This window comes from Varanus komodoensis, unplaced genomic scaffold (assembly GCF_004798865.1).
Source record: "Varanus komodoensis strain SLA01 unplaced genomic scaffold, ASM479886v1 scaffold101, whole genome shotgun sequence".
Classification (NCBI taxonomy): domain Eukaryota; kingdom Metazoa; phylum Chordata; class Lepidosauria; order Squamata; family Varanidae; genus Varanus; species Varanus komodoensis.
This window is the reverse complement of record NW_025335275.1, coordinates 1,421,707-1,442,421: the sequence shown is the minus strand read 5'-3', so window position 1 is coordinate 1,442,421 and position 20,715 is coordinate 1,421,707. Positions and strand designations below refer to the sequence as shown.

The window sequence follows — 20,715 nt, the reverse complement described above, 5'->3', positions numbered from 1 at the left end:
TGGCCAGTCAGCACATGAGGTGAGCGACCCAGCCAGAAGGTGGGTAATCAGGTGACTGGCTAGGCAGAACACAAGACGGGCAATCAGTCAGGCAGTGGACATGGCGATGGTGGGCTGGCCAGGTATCAAGCAGTGCTTGCTGGGAGGGAGGACAGGAAACACAGGGGCAGCCAACTGGTGCCCTGTCCACTGGCAACTCAACCACTGCTAGGTGAATAGGTCACTGACTAAAATGGAGAAACTGCAGAAAAACATTGTAACTGGTGTCACACAAAATGAGAAGCAATGCTGAAATGTAAAAACCTTAGAACTGACTGTTGATTCACTGGGATGATTTAGGGTAACCAAATATGCCACGTCTAACCATGCTTCCAGTATTCACACATAATGACAAACCATTCCTACCATGGGTTGTTGTTATGTGTGAATACAGTCAGAATCTGTTACATTTTACACTGGGAAGGAAGGGGTTCTACCATTTTTTGCCTCTATCACCTTTTGAAGAAAGCAACTGAAGTGCTTAATAAAGAGCATAGTAAAGAGTGGAGGTCAGTGCAATCAGTGACACTACTGGGAAACCAACGTCAAGTTCTTAGGGACTGAACTAGATTGGACTGAAACCCCCGGCTACCAATTGCCTATCCTTGATATTAAAGCTGTCTGTAGGGAGGAGAGATGGTTCCAGCTAAAGGCCCTGAAAGCTTTAACTACCAGCTCAAGTCAAGACACATGAACCAGGACCAGAGGGTGGGGGGAGGTGCGACCTGGAAGCAAGGCAGAGTCCAAACTTTCGTCAAAGACTGGCAGTTGGGTCAGAGGCAAAGTTGCAGTGAGGAAAGAGACAGCATGGAAATACAGAGGTGGTATAAGGAAGGTTAAAGCTAGGATGGCCCTGAGGTACTAAGGAATGCTAAAAGCAACAAAAAAGCATACTCCAGATATGCTTTCGGAGATGCATAGTAAAAGATGGGAAAAAGAAATGGGCCTTCACCTACTCCGTGTGGGAGGCAAAATAATAACAGATCACAAAGAAAAGGCAGAAGTGTTCAATTCCTACTTCGTCTCACTCTTCTCCCAAAAGAAGATCTATGACCTGCCTGATGAAGGGGAACTATAAGCTGAAGGAGCAAGATGGAAGCTCACAATTGAGAGGAAAATGGTCAAGGATCATCTAGTTAGGATGAATGAGTTCAAATCTCCAGGGCCTGATGAACTCCATCCCAGAGACAGAAAGGAATTGGCAGAAGAGCGCTCAGAACCACTGTCTATTCTTTTAGAGAAATCATGGAGGACAGGCAAAGTGCCAGATAACTGCAAAAGGACAAATGTTTTCCTTATATTCAAGAAAGGGGAAAAAAGAACCCAGGAATGACAGACCAGTCAGTCCCTGCAAAAATTCTGGAGCAGGTTATCAAGCAGTCCGTTGCCAAACACCTTGAAAACAATGTAATGATCACTAGAAGCCAGCATGGGTTTGTCAAGAGCAAATCCTGCCAGACTAATCTGATTTTGTGTTTTGATTGGGTAACCTCCCGGATGGATTGTGGCAATGCTGTGGACATAATATATCTTGCCTTTGGCAAAGCTTTTGACAAAATGCCCTGATATTCTGATTAGCAAACTAGCTAAAAGTGGGCTAGATGGAAAAACTATCAGGTTGATCCAGAGTTGCCTACAGAATTGGACTCAAAGAGTGCTCCTCAATGGCACCTTCTCAAACTGGGGGAGGTACGAGATGGAACACTGCCTGGTTCAGTCTTGGGCCCAGTGCTCTTCCTCATTTTTATTAATGATTTGGATGGATAGTAGTGCAAGGACAATGATCAAACTTGCAGATGACCCAAAACTGGGTGGGATAACTAATACCCTGGAAGACAGAAAGACTCTTGGTAGGTTGGAACGCTGGGCTGAGGGCACAAACATAAAATTCAAGTTCTTCACCTAGGAAAAGAAACCAAATGCGTTGTTACAAGATGGGGAAAACTCGGTTCAAGAATACTTGCAAGTGACAAGGATCTTCAAAGTCCTGTACCTCACAAGCTGAATATGAGTCAACCATGTGATGTGGCTGCAAAAGGGTCAAATTCTGGTTCATGACTCTGGTCTAGGGCCTCTAGGATATAAGCAGCCAAGCTCCCGGGGAGCAAGCGACCAGGAGTTCGGCAGGGGAGGGCAAGGGGAAGGTCCAGGGGGAGGTCCCGAACATCCCCCCTCTTTGTTTCTCTCCTTTATTTCACCTTAATTCCCCCCTTCATGGCATGAGCAATGCACCGAGGAGACCCCGCAGTCGTGTCCTGCAACAACTGCAACTGCTGCACACTAGTACCCATATTGGAGGAAAAGGTGAGAGAACTGCAGCAGCGAGTGTCCACTCTCCAGACAATAAAAGAAAAGAAAGAGTTTCTAGATTGAGTGGAGGAGCTGCAACAGGTAAGTGTAGCCTGGAAGGAAGAAGAGCTACAGCAAGCCAAGGCGGCAGAAGCGAACCCTGAGGGAAGGGAAAAGGAGGAAACTCAGTGGAACAGGGTGACAGTTAGAAGAAGATGACCTAGAAATCACTCTGCACCTGTGCAAGTAGTGGAACTCTTGAACCGCTTCAAGGAACTTGAAGTAGGGACTGTGAAAGAACTTCACAACACGCCGGATAACTCTTTTTCAGAGATAAAAGGCCCAACAAGGATAAGGATAGCAAAATTTGCAACAAAAGGAGAAGAGTGCTAGTTGTGGGAGATTCCCTTTTGCACAGAATGGAAAAATGTGCATGTCATGATGACCCAGAGATTCACCAAGTATGCTGCCTCCCTGGCACCAAGGTTAAAGATATGACTAGCAAGTTCACACAGCTCATACCACGCACTGACAAATAACCCTTCCTTCTCTTCCACATGGGAACTAACGACACTGTCATGAGAAGCTCTACTTCGAGGCTCTAGGGAGGAAAATAAAAAACACTGGGGCTCACATAGTCTTCTCCTCAATCCTACCAGTACATGGAAGAGGAACTGTTAGGGAAAGAAAAATCCTTCAAGTGAATGACTGGCTACGATGCTGGTGCTGTAAAGAGAGATTTGGATTCTGGGACCACAAGCTAAGCTTGTGAAGGTGCCCCTCAACTGGAGAAGGGCTAATGTTGTCCCTGTCTTCAAAAAAGGGAAAAAAGATGAAGCTGGGAACGATAGACCAGTTAGTCTGATGTCAATCCCTTAATTCTGCAGCAAATTATTGAAAAGTCAGTCTGCAAACATCTTGAAGAAAATGCAGTGATAAATGGAAGCCAGCATGGATTTATCAAAAATAAATCCTGTCAGACTAATTTAATCTAATTTTTTGACTCTCAAATGATCCCAAAGGGATCATTGTGGACATAATCTACCCAGACTTCGGCAAAGCTTTTGCCATACTCGTAGTGCCACATGACATTCTGATAAGCAAATTAGCAAAAACTGGACTGGGTGGAAAAACTATTAGGTGGATCCTTAATTGGCTGCTAAATCAGACACAAATCAGATACAAATAACACAATGGCACCTTCTCAAATTGGATGGAGAGGGGTGTCACAGGGTTCAGTACAGGGGCCAGTGCTCTTCAACATCTTTATTAATGATTAAGATGGGGAAGTACAAGGTAAGATAATCAAATTTGCAGATGATACAAAACTGGATGGAATAGCAAACACCCTAGAAGACAGAATAAAGATCACTTCCAAATCACATAGAGTACTAGTTGCCCTTTACATAGCACTGGTTAGGCCTCATCCGGAGTGCTGTGTCCAGTTCTGGGCACCACAGTTTAAATAAAATGCAGACAAACTAGAAAGGCTTCAGAGGAGGACAAGAAGGATAATGCAGGGACTGGAAACAAAGCCCTATGAGGAGAGATTGAAAAAACTGGGCATATTTTGCCCTGAGAAGAGAAGATGAAGGATACAATAGAACTTTTCAAGTACTTGAAAGGCTGTTACAAAGAGGAAGAATAGGATCTCTTCTCAATCTTCTCACAGTGTAGGACACAGAATGCTCAACCTACAGGAGGCCAGCTCCCAATTGAACATAAGAAGAACTTCCTTACCTTTCCAGCACTATGGCAATGGATTCAATTCTCTAGGTAGGAATTCTTCCCACACTAGAAGCACTCGTGATGCAACTGAACAGCCATCTGAGGAGGGTGGTTGAACTTCGAGTCCTGTACAAAGCAAGGGGTGGACATGATGGCACTCTGGTCCCTTCCAACTCTGCTTTCTATGATTCAATTATTCAGTGCCAGGAACCAGGAAGACAAACAGGACAGGGTGCAGGTACCTCGAAGCAAGATAACCGGGTAGCATTTAGGAGCAGTGAAGGTGTGATAAGCAAGGCTAGGTAGAAAACAGTGAGGTGGGGCAAGTTGGGGCAAGGTCAGACATGGCAGGATATGGCTAAGCACAGCGTAGCACAATGAAACAGCACAGCACAATGATGCAGTCAGGCAGGGCAAGGTTGAAATCCTTACTAAAGCCATGAAATTTCTGGTGTGACCCTGGACCAATCACACTCTTGATCTAATCAACCTCACAAGGGTGTCCTTAAGAGAAACAGAAGAGCAGCAGAACCATGTTTATGACCCTGAGTGCCTTGAAGGAAAGGCAGGATGTCAGTGTCATGAATAATTATATAGAAAATAGTGTAGGTCTTCTTACAGCTCAACATTACTTCCATCCGCAAGTAGATTCCACTAGAGTTGGAACAAATCCTTTTGTAATCCCTCCCTCTAGCAGACTTCTTCTTTTGGTTGGCAGGGTCCTGAAAAGTGAGCTGAGCCAAAAGGAATTCCACGACGACTTGGAAACTCCAGCTGTGCAACTGGCAACCTTCCCTGTAAAGTGCAGCTGCCCAAAAAGTGGCTGCAGGATGCAAAAGAGGGGCACTACAAGATGGCATGTCAGGTGCCATTCCCAGAAACTAATCTTCTTTCCCATGCCAGTGCAGCTGGCAAGAGCAGTGTTGGGTGTGGCTCAATCCCAGAGAGACTTTTTTGGTTAAGTCGTGGTATAGAAATTCAATAAATAAATTCCCGGAGAAGGCCGTGGAAATACTGGGAGCATTTGCCAGAAACTCAGACATTGGCAAAGCAGCCTGGACTCCCAGGAGCTGAGTCCAAAGGAATCCAATGGATTCCCATCCCTAAACAGATTCCTCACACATCCCAAGGTTCCACAGGGTTTAGTGGCTCCGTGCTCTGCAAATGTACTGTAGCATAGACAACCAGAAAATCAAAAAATTTCAGTGGCTCCATTATTTGAACTTTCCTATGTTTTTCTTTCTTTCTTTCTTTCTTTCTTTCTTTCTTTCTTTCTTTCTTTCTTTCTCATAGTCTGTTTAAATCTGCAACTTGAACCTACTGGTTTTTGTTCTCTTGCTGATTTTCTTTCTTTTGGTCCACTGAACTGTGCTTACCAGATACCACCCAGCAGTACTCCACCTTTCTCTTAGTGTGTGCGCGCACAAGTGTGTTTAATGTAGGATCTAAGCATTGGTTTGCACTCAAAAAAGTCTAGAAAGTGAATGGAAACCTACATTGTCTTTGGATGTGTTGGGCTACAATACTCAGAATTCCTAGCCCGCCTAGCAAGGCTGGCCTAGACTGTACATGAAGATGATATACTCATGCCAGAAATAGCACCAAAAAGGTCCAAAACTACTTTTTAATGTCACATTTGAAAACTATTTAAGCTAGGGATGAATCCAAAGATGAATGTCCATTACTTTCAATGACATCCTCAGCTGAATGTGCATCCAGTGGTGCAATCAAACAGGAATGCAACCCTCCTTCATTTTCACTGAGATATGTGCTGTTGTACGTTAACCTTCATAAACTCTTGGCAAGCTTGCACAAGAGTTTATGCATCCAGACATAATCATTTATTTATTTTCTAATAGAAAATAAAAAAATTATAGAAAATTTATAGAAAATTTATTTTCTAATAGAAAATAAATAGGGTAGCATTCAGCTGAAGGGGGACTTGAAATAATTGCTCCCAACAGCTGAACTTCAGTATCCATACTGTAGATTGAATCTTCACCTTACGATGGTATTCCTAATTAAAAATGTTTACTTCTTTCAAATAATACGTAAAAGAACAAGTTGGTTACCTGATACTGATGATGCCTTCTTAAATTATCAGCTGCACGCCTCTGAAAAATGGATAAAAAGTCATATAAACTGGCTCAAATGTTATTCATTTTGGGGACACTTAGAAACATAGAAACATAGTGAGTCAGAAGGGGTCTCTTGGTCAATCTAGTCTGACCCCCAGCTCTAGCCAGCTCTGCTCATGACATGCCTACCTAATCTTGAGTGTTTAGAGACTGGCTGCTATTAGAATTCAAGGTTAGTGTAAAAGGAACCATATTGTTTCAGATAGGCAGGTTGCTTACCTGTAACTGTTGTTCTTCGAGTGGCCATCTGTGCATTCATACATTATGGGTGCTGTTCCTGCACAGTGCCTGTTGCTGGGAAGATTAAACAGCTTTAACAGTTTTGGCAGGAACCTCGCCCTCCTCCCCAAAGTATAAATGGGTGGAGTGCCCGCCATTTCCCCAGTCTACTGAAGACCGTCCATTCGCCCTCAGGTGGAACCCAGTCGATTGAATTCAACAGGAAGTGACAAAATAGGAATCAGCTATCAACAGACAGTAAAGTAGGTATGCACATGTGTGAGCATGTATACACAGTAATCAGCATATACATATATAAAAACAGGCAATTCCTGACAACCCAGTCACCGACACTGAGTGGGGCTGGTGGGCGAGTTGTGTGAATGCACAGATGGCCACTCAAAGAATGACAGTTCCAGGCAAGCAACCTCCCTTTCTTCATCATGGCCTCTGTGCATCACACATTATGGGTGATTAGTAAGCATGCCACACCTGGACGCGGGATGGTGTCATCACTGAAGAACAGAGGCGAGAACTCCATGGCTGAAAGAGCAGTCCTGCTGGCCCTGACATCTAGGTGGTAGTGCCTCGTGAAGGTACATGGAGTAGACCATGTAGCTGCCCTGCAGATGTTGTGCATGGGAATGCCAGCAGAGAGAGCAGAAGAGCCACAACACCCCTTGTAGAGTGCCCTTTAGGCATGGCAGGTAGATCCAATTTGGAGAGACGATAAGACACTTCATTTCTCTCTACAATCCATTCAGAAAGTCTTTGGGTAGTAATCGGAGATCCTTTGTCATGCTCCAAGTATTTGACAAATAGGCGTTTAGTTTTCCTAAAGGACTCAGTTTGGGATCGATAGAAAGCTAAGCATTGTCAAACATCTAGCATATGCAAGGAACATTCAATTGGTGTCTGTAGGAAAGAAGGCTGGCAGGACAATATCTTGATTGATATGAAAAGGCAAAGCGACCTTAGGAAGGAACGGTTAACTGTTAAGATAAGGCTGTTAACGGTATTGAGAGTGAGGCTGAGGCCACTTACATCGAATCTGGGAAGGTGTCTGCATACGACAAGCTGTAAGGCAAACCTTCTGAATATTCTCCAGCTTGTCTGTCTCGGAGTGGAAAAGCCTGGAGCCGTCCAATGTCATGTTTTTCACACGCCGCTTGGTTTCATCTGGAAGATTACCCAAGTGTAACCAGGTGTGTCAACGAAGGGCGATGGCACCAACAGGAGCCCTGGAGTCGCAATCAACATGTCTTGCTGTATTAAGTTGTTGGATGGAGAGCAACATAGCCTCACGGGTGAACATTTGGGCAAGATCCCTCTGCTGCTCTGCAAGAGCAGAGGTGAGGGACTCGAGCTTCTGCATGAGGAAGTACTGATACCTTGCCATGGTAGCTTCATAGTTAGAGATGTGCAGCCTGGGTCCCATAGCATAGATATGAAGATACATCATGTTGATCTTTCTGCCCTCTTTGTCCTTTGGCATCGAGTGTTCTTTGTTCTCCCAACCCTGGGAAGACTCGATAATGATTGAATTTGGCTTGGGATGTTTAAGGAGGAACAGGATGTCTTGTTCCGAACCTTGTACATTGATTCGAGCCTCCTGGATATTGGGGGCGGCTGATTCGAGAGCTGCCATGTATCTGTCATCACTTACTGGAGAGTTGGAATAAACGGAAGAGCAATGGAGGATGAATCCTCTTTCCCGACAATGTCATATTGTCTTGGTTGGGATCGATACGGTGTTGGACATCAATCTCCAACGACTTTGTCATTCTTGACAGTACTTCCCTGAAGCTGCCGTGGGAATCTCCAGGATTGCCGGGACCTTGAGTGGAGATCATGGCATCTGGTGTCATGGAGAGTCATCAGAATCCGAATCGGAGTGGTATGAAGGGCTCGATGATGACCCTGGAGAGGGTGGGGATTGAGCAAAAATAGCTGCAGAAGTTGATGGGGTGTTCCTCAGCACCGAATTAGGAGTGGAGTGATGAGGACGGATGGAAGGTCTCAGGTAGTAGCCATAGGATGGGTAATGGTCCCATAGGACTGAGACATATCAAAGTCCCCATATGGAAAAAGAACCCACTATTTAGACTGTTGAACTGGGGCCTGCTGTTGTTGTTGATGCTGGGCACTGAAGAGCCCTTGGAGATCCCTCTGGAGAAGTAGGCATCGGTGTCGGGAAACGTGCTGGTGGCAGGTCAGTCTGAGACCATGGTGGAGAGTCCCAGATTTCACCATCGGACATTGACCCTCTAACTATGGGGTTGGAACAGTCAGGAGTGGACAGAGCTGAAATAATGATCTATGGAGGAGACCCCAGTGGAATAATTTTCATGACCAATTGAATGTTAGGTTCAATCGGCATTGGGATTGAAGCGGTGATCAGTATTGAAGATGGAGTAGATACCAATTCCACGTGAGGCACTTTAGCATGTTTCTTGTGCCTGTGTTCTGCCTTACCAGGCTTGTTCTTTTTGGGTCTTTTCAACGCAGAGGACTCATTGGACTCGAGATGCTTCCTCTTCACCTTCTGCTTTCAATGAGGAAAATGAGAGGAGCGTTGTGCCTCCTTAGAAGTCGTGCCACCAGCCAATGGACAAGGAGGAGCAGCCTTAAATGGACCTGCCACAGTGCTCTCTGCTGAGACCTTTTTCATAGTGACCAAAACCTGGTCTGACAGCATTTTCCACAGATGGTTTTCCCGGTTCTTGCGGGCCTGTCTGGTAAAGGACTGGCAATGGCCACACTTATCAGTTCTGTGACCTTCTCCTAAGCACAGAAGGCACAGGTCATGAGGATCAGTAGGAGACATTTTAGCCCCACACTGGGAACACTTGCGGAAAGCCACCCACTGAGCCATCGAAGGAGAGAGAGATAGGAAACAGTGAGCGAGAGAAGAATCTTAACAAGAGAATAACGATAGAAGGGTGTGTGTGTGTGTGTGTGTGTTTATGGAGAAGGGGAAAGGGGAAAAAAGGGGGAAAAACTTTTTAACTGAGGGGAGGGATTGGATAGGGTATAACTTGGATAAAGAGGATAAAAGAGAGAGAAGCTATACGTCAAGAGAATAATAGTAAACTTTTGAATATAGCTATGAGAGACAAGCGAAAGGCTTGAGGCACAGCGAATGGCGGTCACAAGACTGAGGAAATGGCGGGGACTCTGCCCATTTATACTATGTTGGGGGGAGGGTGCGGAGCTCCTGCCAAAACTGTTAAAGCTGTTTAATCTTCCCAGCAACAGGCACTGCACAGGCGCAGGACCCATAATGTGTGATGCACAGAGGCCATGATGAAGAACAGTTCAGATACCCTCCACTGTAGGGGTAAGCAGACTTCAGGCCTGTGTATGTTATTACCATTTGTATGATAATACTATGTTCTGTTCTTTCTTTCTTTCTTTCTTTCTTTCTTTCTTTCTTTCTTTCTTTCTTTCTTTCTTTCTTTCTTTTCTTTCTTTCTTTCTTTCTTTCTTTCTTTCTTTCTTTCTTTTTCTTTCTTTTCTTAGAGTTCCAGAGATGAGCACCTTGACCTAATGGCAAAAAGGCAGCCTGGTAGCAGATTCAACTGGAAAATTAAGTTCTGGGGCTTACCTAATCACAACATTATGGTCCAGGAACCTGCAAACTAGCAGCCAATGAGCGGAGGCAATCACAACTGCCATCCGTACATGGGAATGACCTATCTATAAAAATGCAAGTCAGTAAACACGAATTTCTTATGGATCAGGGATTTAAACATCAAACCCTAAAGGAGGCTACAAAAAGAACTGGGCTTCATAACTCATAATTTGTTATTTGGTTATGTGAGGGTTCTTTAGCCCATCAACCAGGTTCATATGACACAACCCCTTGTCTGGGGTTGCATACACTGCATCTCCTCAAGGCTAAAATAATCTATAAATGGGCTGTTGTGTCATGGGAACTGGCCCATTGTATCTGAACCTATACCCACAAAAAAGTCACATGCAATGTGAAATCTTATATTTTAAAACCATTGTTTATAGTGATGCCTGAACCTTGAAGGCTTATCCTTGGTTTGTTTGTACACAGGAGGCATCCACTAAAAGAAGTCTGAAAATGAAACCCCTCATAAAAATGGTGGAAGAGAACAAACAAGAAATAAGGTAAACAAGCCACAACAAATGGCAATTGGCTTCCTTGTCTGCAATACAATGTATGCCTAGAGCAACAAACCATGAAACATGAAGTATGACTTAGTGTTACAAGCAAATGTAGTGATTCTATGAGAATACAGTTAGGCTGACTATTGAATGTATGTTCCACAAGGAATGGAAACCAATCCTGCCTGCCTCAAGATTATATATGCTATGTTGTTGTTGTTGTTCAGTCACAAAGTTGTGCTCAACCCTTTGCGACCCCATGGAAAACATCCCTCCAGGTTCTCCTATCCTCCACCATCCCCTGGAGGACACCCAGAATCACACCCATCTCTCCAGTGACCTCATCCAGTCACCTCATTCTCTGCCGTCCTCTTCTTTTGCCTTCAATCATTCCCAGCATTAGGGTCTTCTCCAATGAGTCCTTCCTCCTCATTAGGTGGCCAAAGTGTTTGTGCTTCAGCTTTAGTACCTGACCTTCTAAAGAGCAGTCAGGGTTGATCTCCTCTAGGACTGACTGGTTTGATTGCCTTGCAGTCCAAGGGACTCGCAGGAGTCTTCTCCAGCACCACAATGCAAAGGCCTCAATTCTTCAGTGCTCAGCCTTCCTTATGGTCCAACTTTCGCAGCCATACATTGCAACTGGGAAAACCATAGCCTTGACTATACCCACTTTTGTTGGCAGGGTGATGTCTCTGCTTTTGAATATGCTGTCTAGATTTGCCATACCTTTCCTCCCAAGGAGCAAGTGTCTTTTAAATTCTTGGCTGGAGTCTCCATCTGCGGTGATCCTGGAGCCCAATAATATAAAATCTGTCACTACCTCTATTTCTTCCCAACTATTTGCCAGGGAGTGATAGGACAGGATGCCATGATCTTAGTTTTCTTAATGTTGAGTTTCAAGCCAACCTTTGCACTCTCCTCTTTCACCCTCATCAAGAGGCTCTTTAGTTCCTCTTCACTTACTGCCATTAGAATGGTATCATCTGCATATCTGAGGTTGTTGATATTCCTTCTGGTAATTTTAATCCCATCTAGCCTAGCATTTCGTATGCTGTGCTCCGCATATAAGTTAAATAGGCAGGGCAACAATATACAGCCTTGCTGTACTCCTTTCCCAATTTTGATCCAATCAGTGGTTCCATGCCCAGTTCTCACTGTTGCTTCTTGACCCACATACAGGTTTCTCAAGAGACAAATAAGATGGTCTGTTTCTTTCATCTCTTTAAGAACATGCCACAATTGTTGTGATCCACACAACCAAAGGCTTTAGCATAGTCAATGGAGCAGAAGTAGATTTTTTCTGGAACTCTAGCTTTCTCCATGATCTAGTGTATGTTGGTAGTTTGATCTCTAGTTCCTCTGCCTCTTCGAAATCCTGCCTGTACTTCTGGTAGTTCTCGGTCCACATACTGCTGGAACCTAGCTTGTAGGATTTTGAGCATAACTTTGCTAGCATGTGAAATGAGTGCCATGGTGCAGTAGTTCGAACATTCTTTGGCATTGCCCTTCTTTGGAACTGGAATGTAAACTGACCTTTTCCAATCCTGTGGCCACTGCTGAGTTTTCCAAATTTGCTGGCATATTTGATTGTAGCACTTTTACTGCATCGTCTTTTAGGATTTTGAATAGCACAGCTGGAATACTGTCTCCCCCATCAGCTTTGTTGTTGCTAAGATTTCCTAAGGTCCATTTGACTTTACTTTCCAGGATGTCTGGCTTGAGGTCAGTGAGCATCCCATTGTGGTTATCAGGGACATTAAGATCTTTCTTGTATAGTTCTTCTGTGTAACCTTGCCACCTCTTCTTAATCTCTTCTGCCTCAGTTAGGTTGCTTTGGTTTTTGTCCTTTATCATGCCCATCTTTGCATGAACTATTCCCTTCATATCTCCAATATTATTGAAGAGATCTCTTGTTTTTCCCATTCTATTGTTTCCCTCTATTTCTTTGCAGTGTTCATTTAAGAAGGCCTTCTTATCTCTTCTAGCTATTCTCTCGAATTCTGTATTCAGTTGGGGGCATCTTTCCCTTTTTTCCTTCCCTTTTGCTTCCCTTTTTTCCTCAGCTATTTGTAAAGCTTCCTCAGACAGCCATTGTGCTTTCTTGCATTCCTTTTTCTTTGGGATGGTTTTAGTTGCTGCTTCCTGTACAATGTTGTTCTTCAGGCACTCTTGTTTATCAGATCTAATTCCTTAAATTTGTCACCTGCACTCCATATTCATAAGGAATATGATTTAGGTTGTACCGGAGTGGCCTAGTGTTTTGCCTGCTTTCTTCAATTTAAACTTGGATTTTGCAACAAGAAGCTCATGATCTGAGCCACAATCAGCTCCTGGTCTTGTTTTTACTGACTGGATAGAACTTCTCCATCTTTGGCTGCAGAGCACATAGTCAATCTGATTTCAGTGTTGACCATCGGGTGAGGTCCATGTGTAGAGCTGCCTCTTGGGTTGTTGGAAAAAAGTGTTTGCTATGACCAGCATATTTTCCTGACAAAATTCTGTCAGCCTTTGCCCTGCTTCATTTTGTACTCCAAGGTCAAACTTGCCTGTTATTCCAGTTATCTTTTGACTTCCTACTTTAGCATTCCAATCCCCCATGATGATAAGGACATCATTTTTTCGTGTGAGTTCTAGCAGGTGTTGTAGGTCTTCATAGGAACAGTCAACTTCAGCCTCTTCCAGCATCAGTGGTTGGGGCATAGACTTGGACTACTATGATGTTGAATGGTTTGCCTTGGATTCGAACTGAGATCATTCTGTCATTTTGGAGATTGTATCCCAGTACCGCTTTTCCTACTCTTTTATTTACTATAAAGCTACTCCATTTCTTTTGAGGGATTCTTGCCCACAGTGTTATATATGATGGTTGTCTGAATTAAATTCGTCCATTCCTGTCCGTTTTAATTCATTGATTTCCTAGATGTCGATGTTCAGTCTTGTCATCTCATGTTTGACCACATCTAACTTACCTTGAGTCATAGATCTTACATTCCAGGTTTCTATGCAGTATTTTTCTTTACAGCATTGGACTTTCCTTTCACCACCAGATACAACTGCAACTGAGTGTCCTTTCGGCTTTGACCCAGTTGCTTCATTCTTTCTGGCGCTACTAGTACTAGCCCTCTGCTCTTCCCCAGTAGCACATTGGACATCTTCTGACCTGAGGGACTCCTCCTCCGACGTCATATCTTTTTGCCTTTTGGTACTGTCCATGGGGTTTTCATGGCGAAGGTACTGGAGTGGGTTGCCATTTCCTTCTCCAGTGGATCACCTTTTGTCAGAGCTCTCTGCTATGACCTTTCTGTCTTGGGTGCCCCCAATGGCATAGCTCATAGCTTCATTGTGCTACAGAAGCTCCTTCGCCACAGCAAGGCTGTGATTCATGAAGAGATATATATGCTATACACATTCCTTAATACATGTGTCACTGTGGGTAAAATTTATTTACAATTTATTAAAAGAATGATTTAATTTAAAAGAATGAAATAGCTTTGAAAGCCCAAAGAAATTGCACTGTCCTAAGAGGTGATTGACGGAATGGCTTCTGATGAGATGCACTGTTTACCGCTCATCTCACCCTTACCTCACTGGGTTCATCCTTCAACAAACACAAGGAGGACGCAACTTCACCAAAAAATTCTAATCGGGTGAATAAGTCTAACATTCTGTTAAATGACAGTTAACAGGCACAGTGAAATTATGCTTTAGATTTGTACTTCATACCCACATCATAAATATATCTCAAAATAAATTTCCCTTATCCCAAATGTTGTTTTGAAGTCCTTTTTACTTGTAGTTTAGGGGGTATTTATAATTGAATATTTGTTGTGTGCTTAGTGGTAGTGGATTCAAAAGATATGAGGCAATGGAGTTAAGCCTTTCCAAATTTGCAACTCTGGAAACGTTTTGTGAGGCATTGGCAACAGCAGTGGATTCTACCTATCCTTAACATGAAAAGGAAAGGGCATGTGTGCTTTCACTTTGCATTCATCTTCAAAGAAGCCTGAAGCATAGTACAAGAGATTAGAACGGTAGCATAACTGGCCCAGGAAACAATTTGTCAGCATTTGGTCTTCATATGCTGGCCTCTACTTTTCATGATGCACACATATATGTAAAGACATATGGTAGAGAAGAAAACATGGTTGAGAGGAAAACAGAAATGTTTTGCTTACCCCTATGGTTCCAAAACTTTCAGGTTTCTTTCTGATTTTTCTCTTGCATAATTGTCTCCACAACCACCTGATCAGATACCACAGGGACTTTGGACTTGGGATGACATTGAAGGGAGTGGGCAGAGTTCCTCCTTCTTCAAAGTAACTCATCCAAAGTTTGGTTCGAGCAAATTTCCACTCTATGTCTGCATGATCCTGAATACAGGAAATGTGACAAACATATTTTCATTTATGGTAAATTTCCTCTGTTCCTGTTTTAAGTTGCATACTGAAAACTTTCATTATCCCATCAGACATTTTATTATTTGCTCCCTAATGTTGTATGCTATCTCCTTTGGCTTTACGGCTGTTTTCTGTGATCTTTCTGTGATCTTTAATCAGTATTTGATTGTGATCAATTTTTTTCTTGTAAGCTGCTTTGAGGGAAAATAGCTAAGGATAAATAAAGTAGTATTCAACTTTGTATCCCATGTTGTTCATCTGCTAATGGAGCAGATGCTGGTGGTGGATCAAATACCTCCTCCAGGTGAACATCTCCTAACTAACCCTTACCTCACAGAGCAGATTTGAAGGCTGTGCAGGAGCTGAAGGGAAGCTCCCATTATGCTTATTATCAGCTCAATAAGATAGTAAATCTCAAACTGACAGCAGGCAAAGAAGCTCTTGGATTGTTCATAACAGAAATTTAACAAGAAGAAAGGTGCAGATGGACTAACTCCCTACCACCTCATGTAAATTTGTCTTGGAAAATAAACACGAATATTTCAATCCCATTTGGAAATGGACTGTCTTATTCCTCAAGACAATCTGATATGAGCTGGGGGTGGGGAGAATTGTGAGTTTAAAAAGTCCCCTCCTACCTATAATCTGCAAGCATCAAACCTCCCTTCCTGCCAGATCCCATGCTCCAAACCTCCCTTCCTTCCAAGTTAGATCAGTGGGCAAATGGAAGCCATGGCAGCACAAAAGGAAGAGGAGGAATGTGACTTTCAGGCTGGCTGTAGCAGGTGGCAAGATGCTCAGGAAATTCATGGGGCCATGCTACACTCAGCACTGAACAACTGGATGTCTGTGAAGGCCACAGGGGGCTTGGTGGGTGCTGTGGAGTTGATGTGGGCCACAGATCGGACACTGTTTCTTGATTGTGTCCCCTAGATCAATGGCAAGTTCAAAAGGGATGACTAAGCAGTGACAGGGTCAGGCTGAGTGGTTCAGACCTGCTCTCCCTGGTGCTTCTAGGCTGTGCATCTCTGAAAGTGCCAGATGCCAAGTCCATGAAATGGAGTAATCACTTTGATTTCTACTCCTCAGCAAGGGAGTGCTACATGGTGTCCCACGAAAACCAAGAAAACCTCTCTAAGCAGGTAGGCTTGTAGATATTTTGTACCTTGCTGTCTGTGGTGATGGGCTTCAACCAGAAAGTCTGCCAACAAACTAAAGTGACCCAAATGCAAAAACAAAAAGGGCTGGATAGAAATGCAATGTAGTAGTAGCAGTAGTAGTGATGATAAATGTTTGGCCCTTCTTACTTCAGTCTCTTTCCCTGGGACTTCTACAGTGGTAATAAAATATAATTAAAGGGAAATGATGTATAAGGCATAAGTGTGGGTTTATACGTCATCCCAAAGTATCATGGTTCATACTAGTTTCCCAGCTACTGCTGAACTTGCTATGATGCCTGAACTCAGTTCATTCAAGAGCAGTAGCAAGCCAAAATGCTGGAGAGCCACTTGGCCGGAAGGCAGAAAATCTTGCTGCTCTGGCCAAGTGGACCTAGGCAAGCACTCAGAGAGCTAAGCCAAAATGCCCAAACATACTTTGGCATAGCTGCCAGGGACCCCATCTGTCTTTGCAGTCACCAACCCTTGCTCAGCTTGCTCTAGAGGATCCCCAGAGAAAACTTTTGGGCTCCTGCAAGATCCACTGCAATGCAAAGTGTGTGTGTGAATGTACTGTATCTGAGCTGTGCCAGACCCTCTCCTTGCATAGAGGGACTCTGGTCCAGAAAGAGAAGGAGCTCTTATTTTCCTCATCCACTTTTTCAACTTCCTTGTTATCATTGAGTTCATTTCTGTATTCGGTTCTAAGTAAGCAGTTAAATGGGGAAAAGAAGAAGAAACAACATTGAGTGGAGAGGTCTGCGTGTTCACTTTGTAAGAGAAGCAGGATGTGTTATTTTTCAGAGGAGTGAAATTTCAGTCAGTTGGCAGAAATGGCTTTCAAAATAAGTAAGAAGCAAAACAAGAAACTGACAGCAATGAGCTGGTAGGAATTGTTCATCATAGCAATCAACATGTTGAGCAGGACAACCAGAGAGATGACGTTGTAGGTACCAAACATCGTGGCGCCAACAAACTCAGTAAATTCATGCCGTGCTTTAACATTGGTCACATAGAGGTTGATAAGTCCAAAGACAGACCAAAACAGTGACTGGAGGGTTTCAAACAAACTGGAAAAAAATGAAAAGAAAAAAAATGGTTGTTACAAACTGCATTCCATGAGTATTTGCATGGTTGCCTATACATATATGACAAGATCTTTAAGAAAACAAATACTGTTTTTATATGACATATTTTCACTAGTATTTTGGATATAATTTTTACACTTAAAACATCAAACAAGGCATTGAAATGAAATGAAGTTAGAGAAGCCACTTCAGTTATCCAGCATTGGAAATCTCATTCTCTTACTAGCTCTGTGAAGAATTTTTAATGGCAGGAAGGTCTTTATTAAAAAAATATATACTCTTTTTCAGGGTATAATCCTTCACTAGTTTCTTTACAAAAAAAAAAAGTTTAACACACATAAAAATGTTGTAAAATCAAAATATGGCCAACAAATTGCATTGCCAAAATCAACTAACGCAAACAATAAACAGTGAAAATCTTGCCAAATTCCATACGTTAACCAAGTAAGATTGAAAAGACCCATTCCAAGTCTCTGGTAATCTAGCCACTCTTGCTGGTAGTGGTGAGGGAGGGCAGGGGCAGGCCATTTACAGTCCCTGTCAAGACTTCCTAAGAGCATATGGGCATCAAGGAAAAAACTGCAGGAGGAGGACTATGGGCTAAAGCTTTTCCTATTAGCATGGCAAATGTCTCCACATTAGCAATTGCAGGGCAAACAGGGATTTATAGTTAAAAGAGGAATTTGAAACATAGAAGAACCAGATGATCCTCGCTTACAGGGTCATGCTTTATATTCTATCCCAATCAGCTGCTAATCATGCTGTTATGGAGGCAGGAAAATGCACAGGATGCTGACACTGAACTATATGTTACCGAGGAGAAGAACTTGACACTGTGTTGTGACAGCATAGCAGTCCCACTTTCATCTATTGAAAATGAAGCGGGAATATTGGTCCTTTCCAGATTCTGGACATTTAACATTCTGGGGTAAAAGCTCTTCCACTATGCAGCTGAATCAGCATGAAAACTACAATACCATATAGCATTCAGTATGATACTATATTCCCCACCATACTCATACACCTCTCACCCTAAACTTGACTTGAAAAAAGTACCACTGTATACCATGTTCTAACCTACCAAGAGAGCTTTTGGAGGAAAACCAGAGTGAAACTCTTTTCTGTATCACCACATTTTTTTTCCTCAGAAGCTCCTTCAGGAGGAAATGCTCAATTCCTTTGTCTCATTCTTCTCCCAAAAGAAGATCTATGACCTGCCTGATGAAGGGGAACTATAAGCTGAAGGAGCAAGATGGAAGCTCACAATTGAGAGGAAAATGGTCAAGGATCATCTAGTTAGGATGAATGAGTTCAAATCTCCAGGGCCTGATGAACTCCATCCCAGAGACAGAAAGGAATTGGCAGAAGAGCGCTCAGAACCACTGTCTATTCTTTTAGAGAAATCATGGAGGACAGGCAAAGTGCCAGATAACTGCAAAAGGACAACTGTTTTCCTTATATTCAAGAAAGGGGAAAAAAGAACCCAGGAATGACAGACCAGTGAGTCCCTGCAAAAATTCTGGAGCAGGTTATCAAGCAGTCCGTTGCCAAACACCTTGAAAACAATTTAATGATCACTAGAAGCCAGCATGGGTTTGTCAAGAGCAAATCCTGCCAGACTAATCTGATTTTGTGTTTTGATTGGGTAACCTCCCGGATGGATTGTGGCAATGCTGTGGACATAATATATCTTGCCTTTGGCAAAGCTTTTGACAAAATGCCCTGATATTCTGATTAGCAAACTAGCTAAAAGTGGGCTAGATGGAAAAACTATCAGGTTGATCCACAGTTGCCTACAGAATTGGACTCAAAGAGTGCTCATCAATGGCACCTTCTCAAACTGGGGGAGGTACGAGATGGAACACTGCCTGGTTCAGTCTTGGGCCCAGTGCTCTTCCTCACTTTTATTAATGATTTGGATGGATAGTAGTGCAAGGACAATGATCAAACTTGCAGATGACCCAAAACTGGGTGGGATAACTAAGACCCTGGAAGACAGAAAGACTCTTGGTAGGTTGGAACGCTGGGCTGAGGGCACAAACATAAAATTCAAGTTCTTCACCTAGGAAAAGAAACCAAATGCGTTGTTACAAGATGGGGAAAACTCGGTTCAAGAATACTTGCAAGTGACAAGGATCTTCAAAGTCCTGTACCTCACAAGCTGAATATGAGTCAACAATGTGATGTGGCTGCAAAAAGGTCAAATTCTGGTTTATGACTCTGGTCTAGGGCCTCTAGGATATAAGCAGCCAAGCTCCCGGGGAGCAAGCGACCAGGAGTTCGGCAGGGGAGGGCAAGGGGAAGGTCCAGGGGGAGGTCCCTAACATCCCCCCTCTTTGTTTCTCTCCTTTATTTCACCTTAATTCCCCCCTTCATGCAGTGGCATGAGCAATGCACCGAGGAGACCCCGCAGCCGTGTCCTGCTGCATGACTAGTACCCACATTAGAGGAAAAGGTGAGAGCACTAGAGCAGCGAGTGTCCACCCTCCAGACAATAAAAGAAAAGAAAGAGTTTCTAGACAGAGCAGAGGAGCATCCATTGCTGGCTACAGAATCAGGCTGAAAGAGTGCTAATCAACAGGAAGGTAATTAGTAGAGTACCACAGGGTTCAGTCCTGGGTTAGGGTTAGTATTAGTGCTTTTCAACATTTCTGTTAATGACTTGGATGAGGTAGCACAGGGAACAATGATCAGATTTGGAGATGACACAAAACCGGGTTGGATAACTTATACCCTAGAAGACAGAAAGAAGATCCAATGTAATCTTTATAGTTTGGAACACTGGGCTGAGGATAACAGGATGAAATTCAATAGGGACAAATGCAAAGTTCTGCACCTGGGAAAAAGAAACCAATGCATAATTACAAGAATACTTAGCCCAAGAATACTACAATTGAGAAGTCCTGTACATCACAAGCTGAATATGAGACAACAATGTGATGTGGCTGCAAAAAGGACAAATGCTATTTTGAGCTGCATTAACAGAAGTAGGCATGCACATGGTAGGCACGTCAAGAGCAGAACCAGCTGGAGCTGGGGGTCAGACTAGATGGCCTGGGAGGACTCTTCTGACTTGCTCTGTTTCTAAATATCACTTGCATCCACATAATGTGAAGTACTGGTTCCCTTTTACTCAGCACTGGTTAGGCCTCATGTGGAGTACTGTGTCCAGTTCTGGGCACCACAGTGTAAGGAAGATTCAGACAAGCTGGAAAGGGTTCAGGGGCGGATAACAAGGAATGATTTGGGGACTGGAAACAAAGTCTATGAAGAAGGATTGAAAGAACTGGGCATTTTTCGCCTTGAGAAGAGAAGAGTTGAGATATGATAGCACTGTTCAAGTCCCTGAAAGGCTGTCACAAAGAGGAAGGACGGGATCTCTTCTTGATCATACCAGAGTGCAAAACATGGAATAATGGACTAAAGTTCTGACTTAACATCCGAAATAATTTCCTGACTGTTGGAGCAATATGACAATGGTGCCAATTACCTAGGGAGGTTGTGTGCTCTCCCATGCTAAAGT

The 20,715-nt window shown here is 43.4% G+C and overlaps 1 protein-coding gene and 1 pseudogene across 1 annotated transcript in view; one reads left to right on the top strand and one right to left on the bottom strand.

Moving 5' to 3' along the window:
* The window catches only part of TRPC4 (transient receptor potential cation channel subfamily C member 4), a 143,510-nt gene that overhangs the window by 14,913 nt on the left and 107,882 nt on the right, over positions 1-20,715 (bottom strand). Inside the window, exons 7-9 of the mRNA XM_044419329.1 lie at positions 16,979-17,174; positions 14,726-14,920; positions 6,129-6,170 (exon numbers count right to left, since the gene is read on the bottom strand). Coding sequence (XP_044275264.1) covers positions 6,129-6,170; positions 14,726-14,920; positions 16,979-17,174 — 433 coding nt within the window. The remainder of the gene's footprint in view (positions 1-6,128; positions 6,171-14,725; positions 14,921-16,978; positions 17,175-20,715) is intronic.
* Positions 15,741-15,910, top strand: LOC123017766 (annotated as a pseudogene).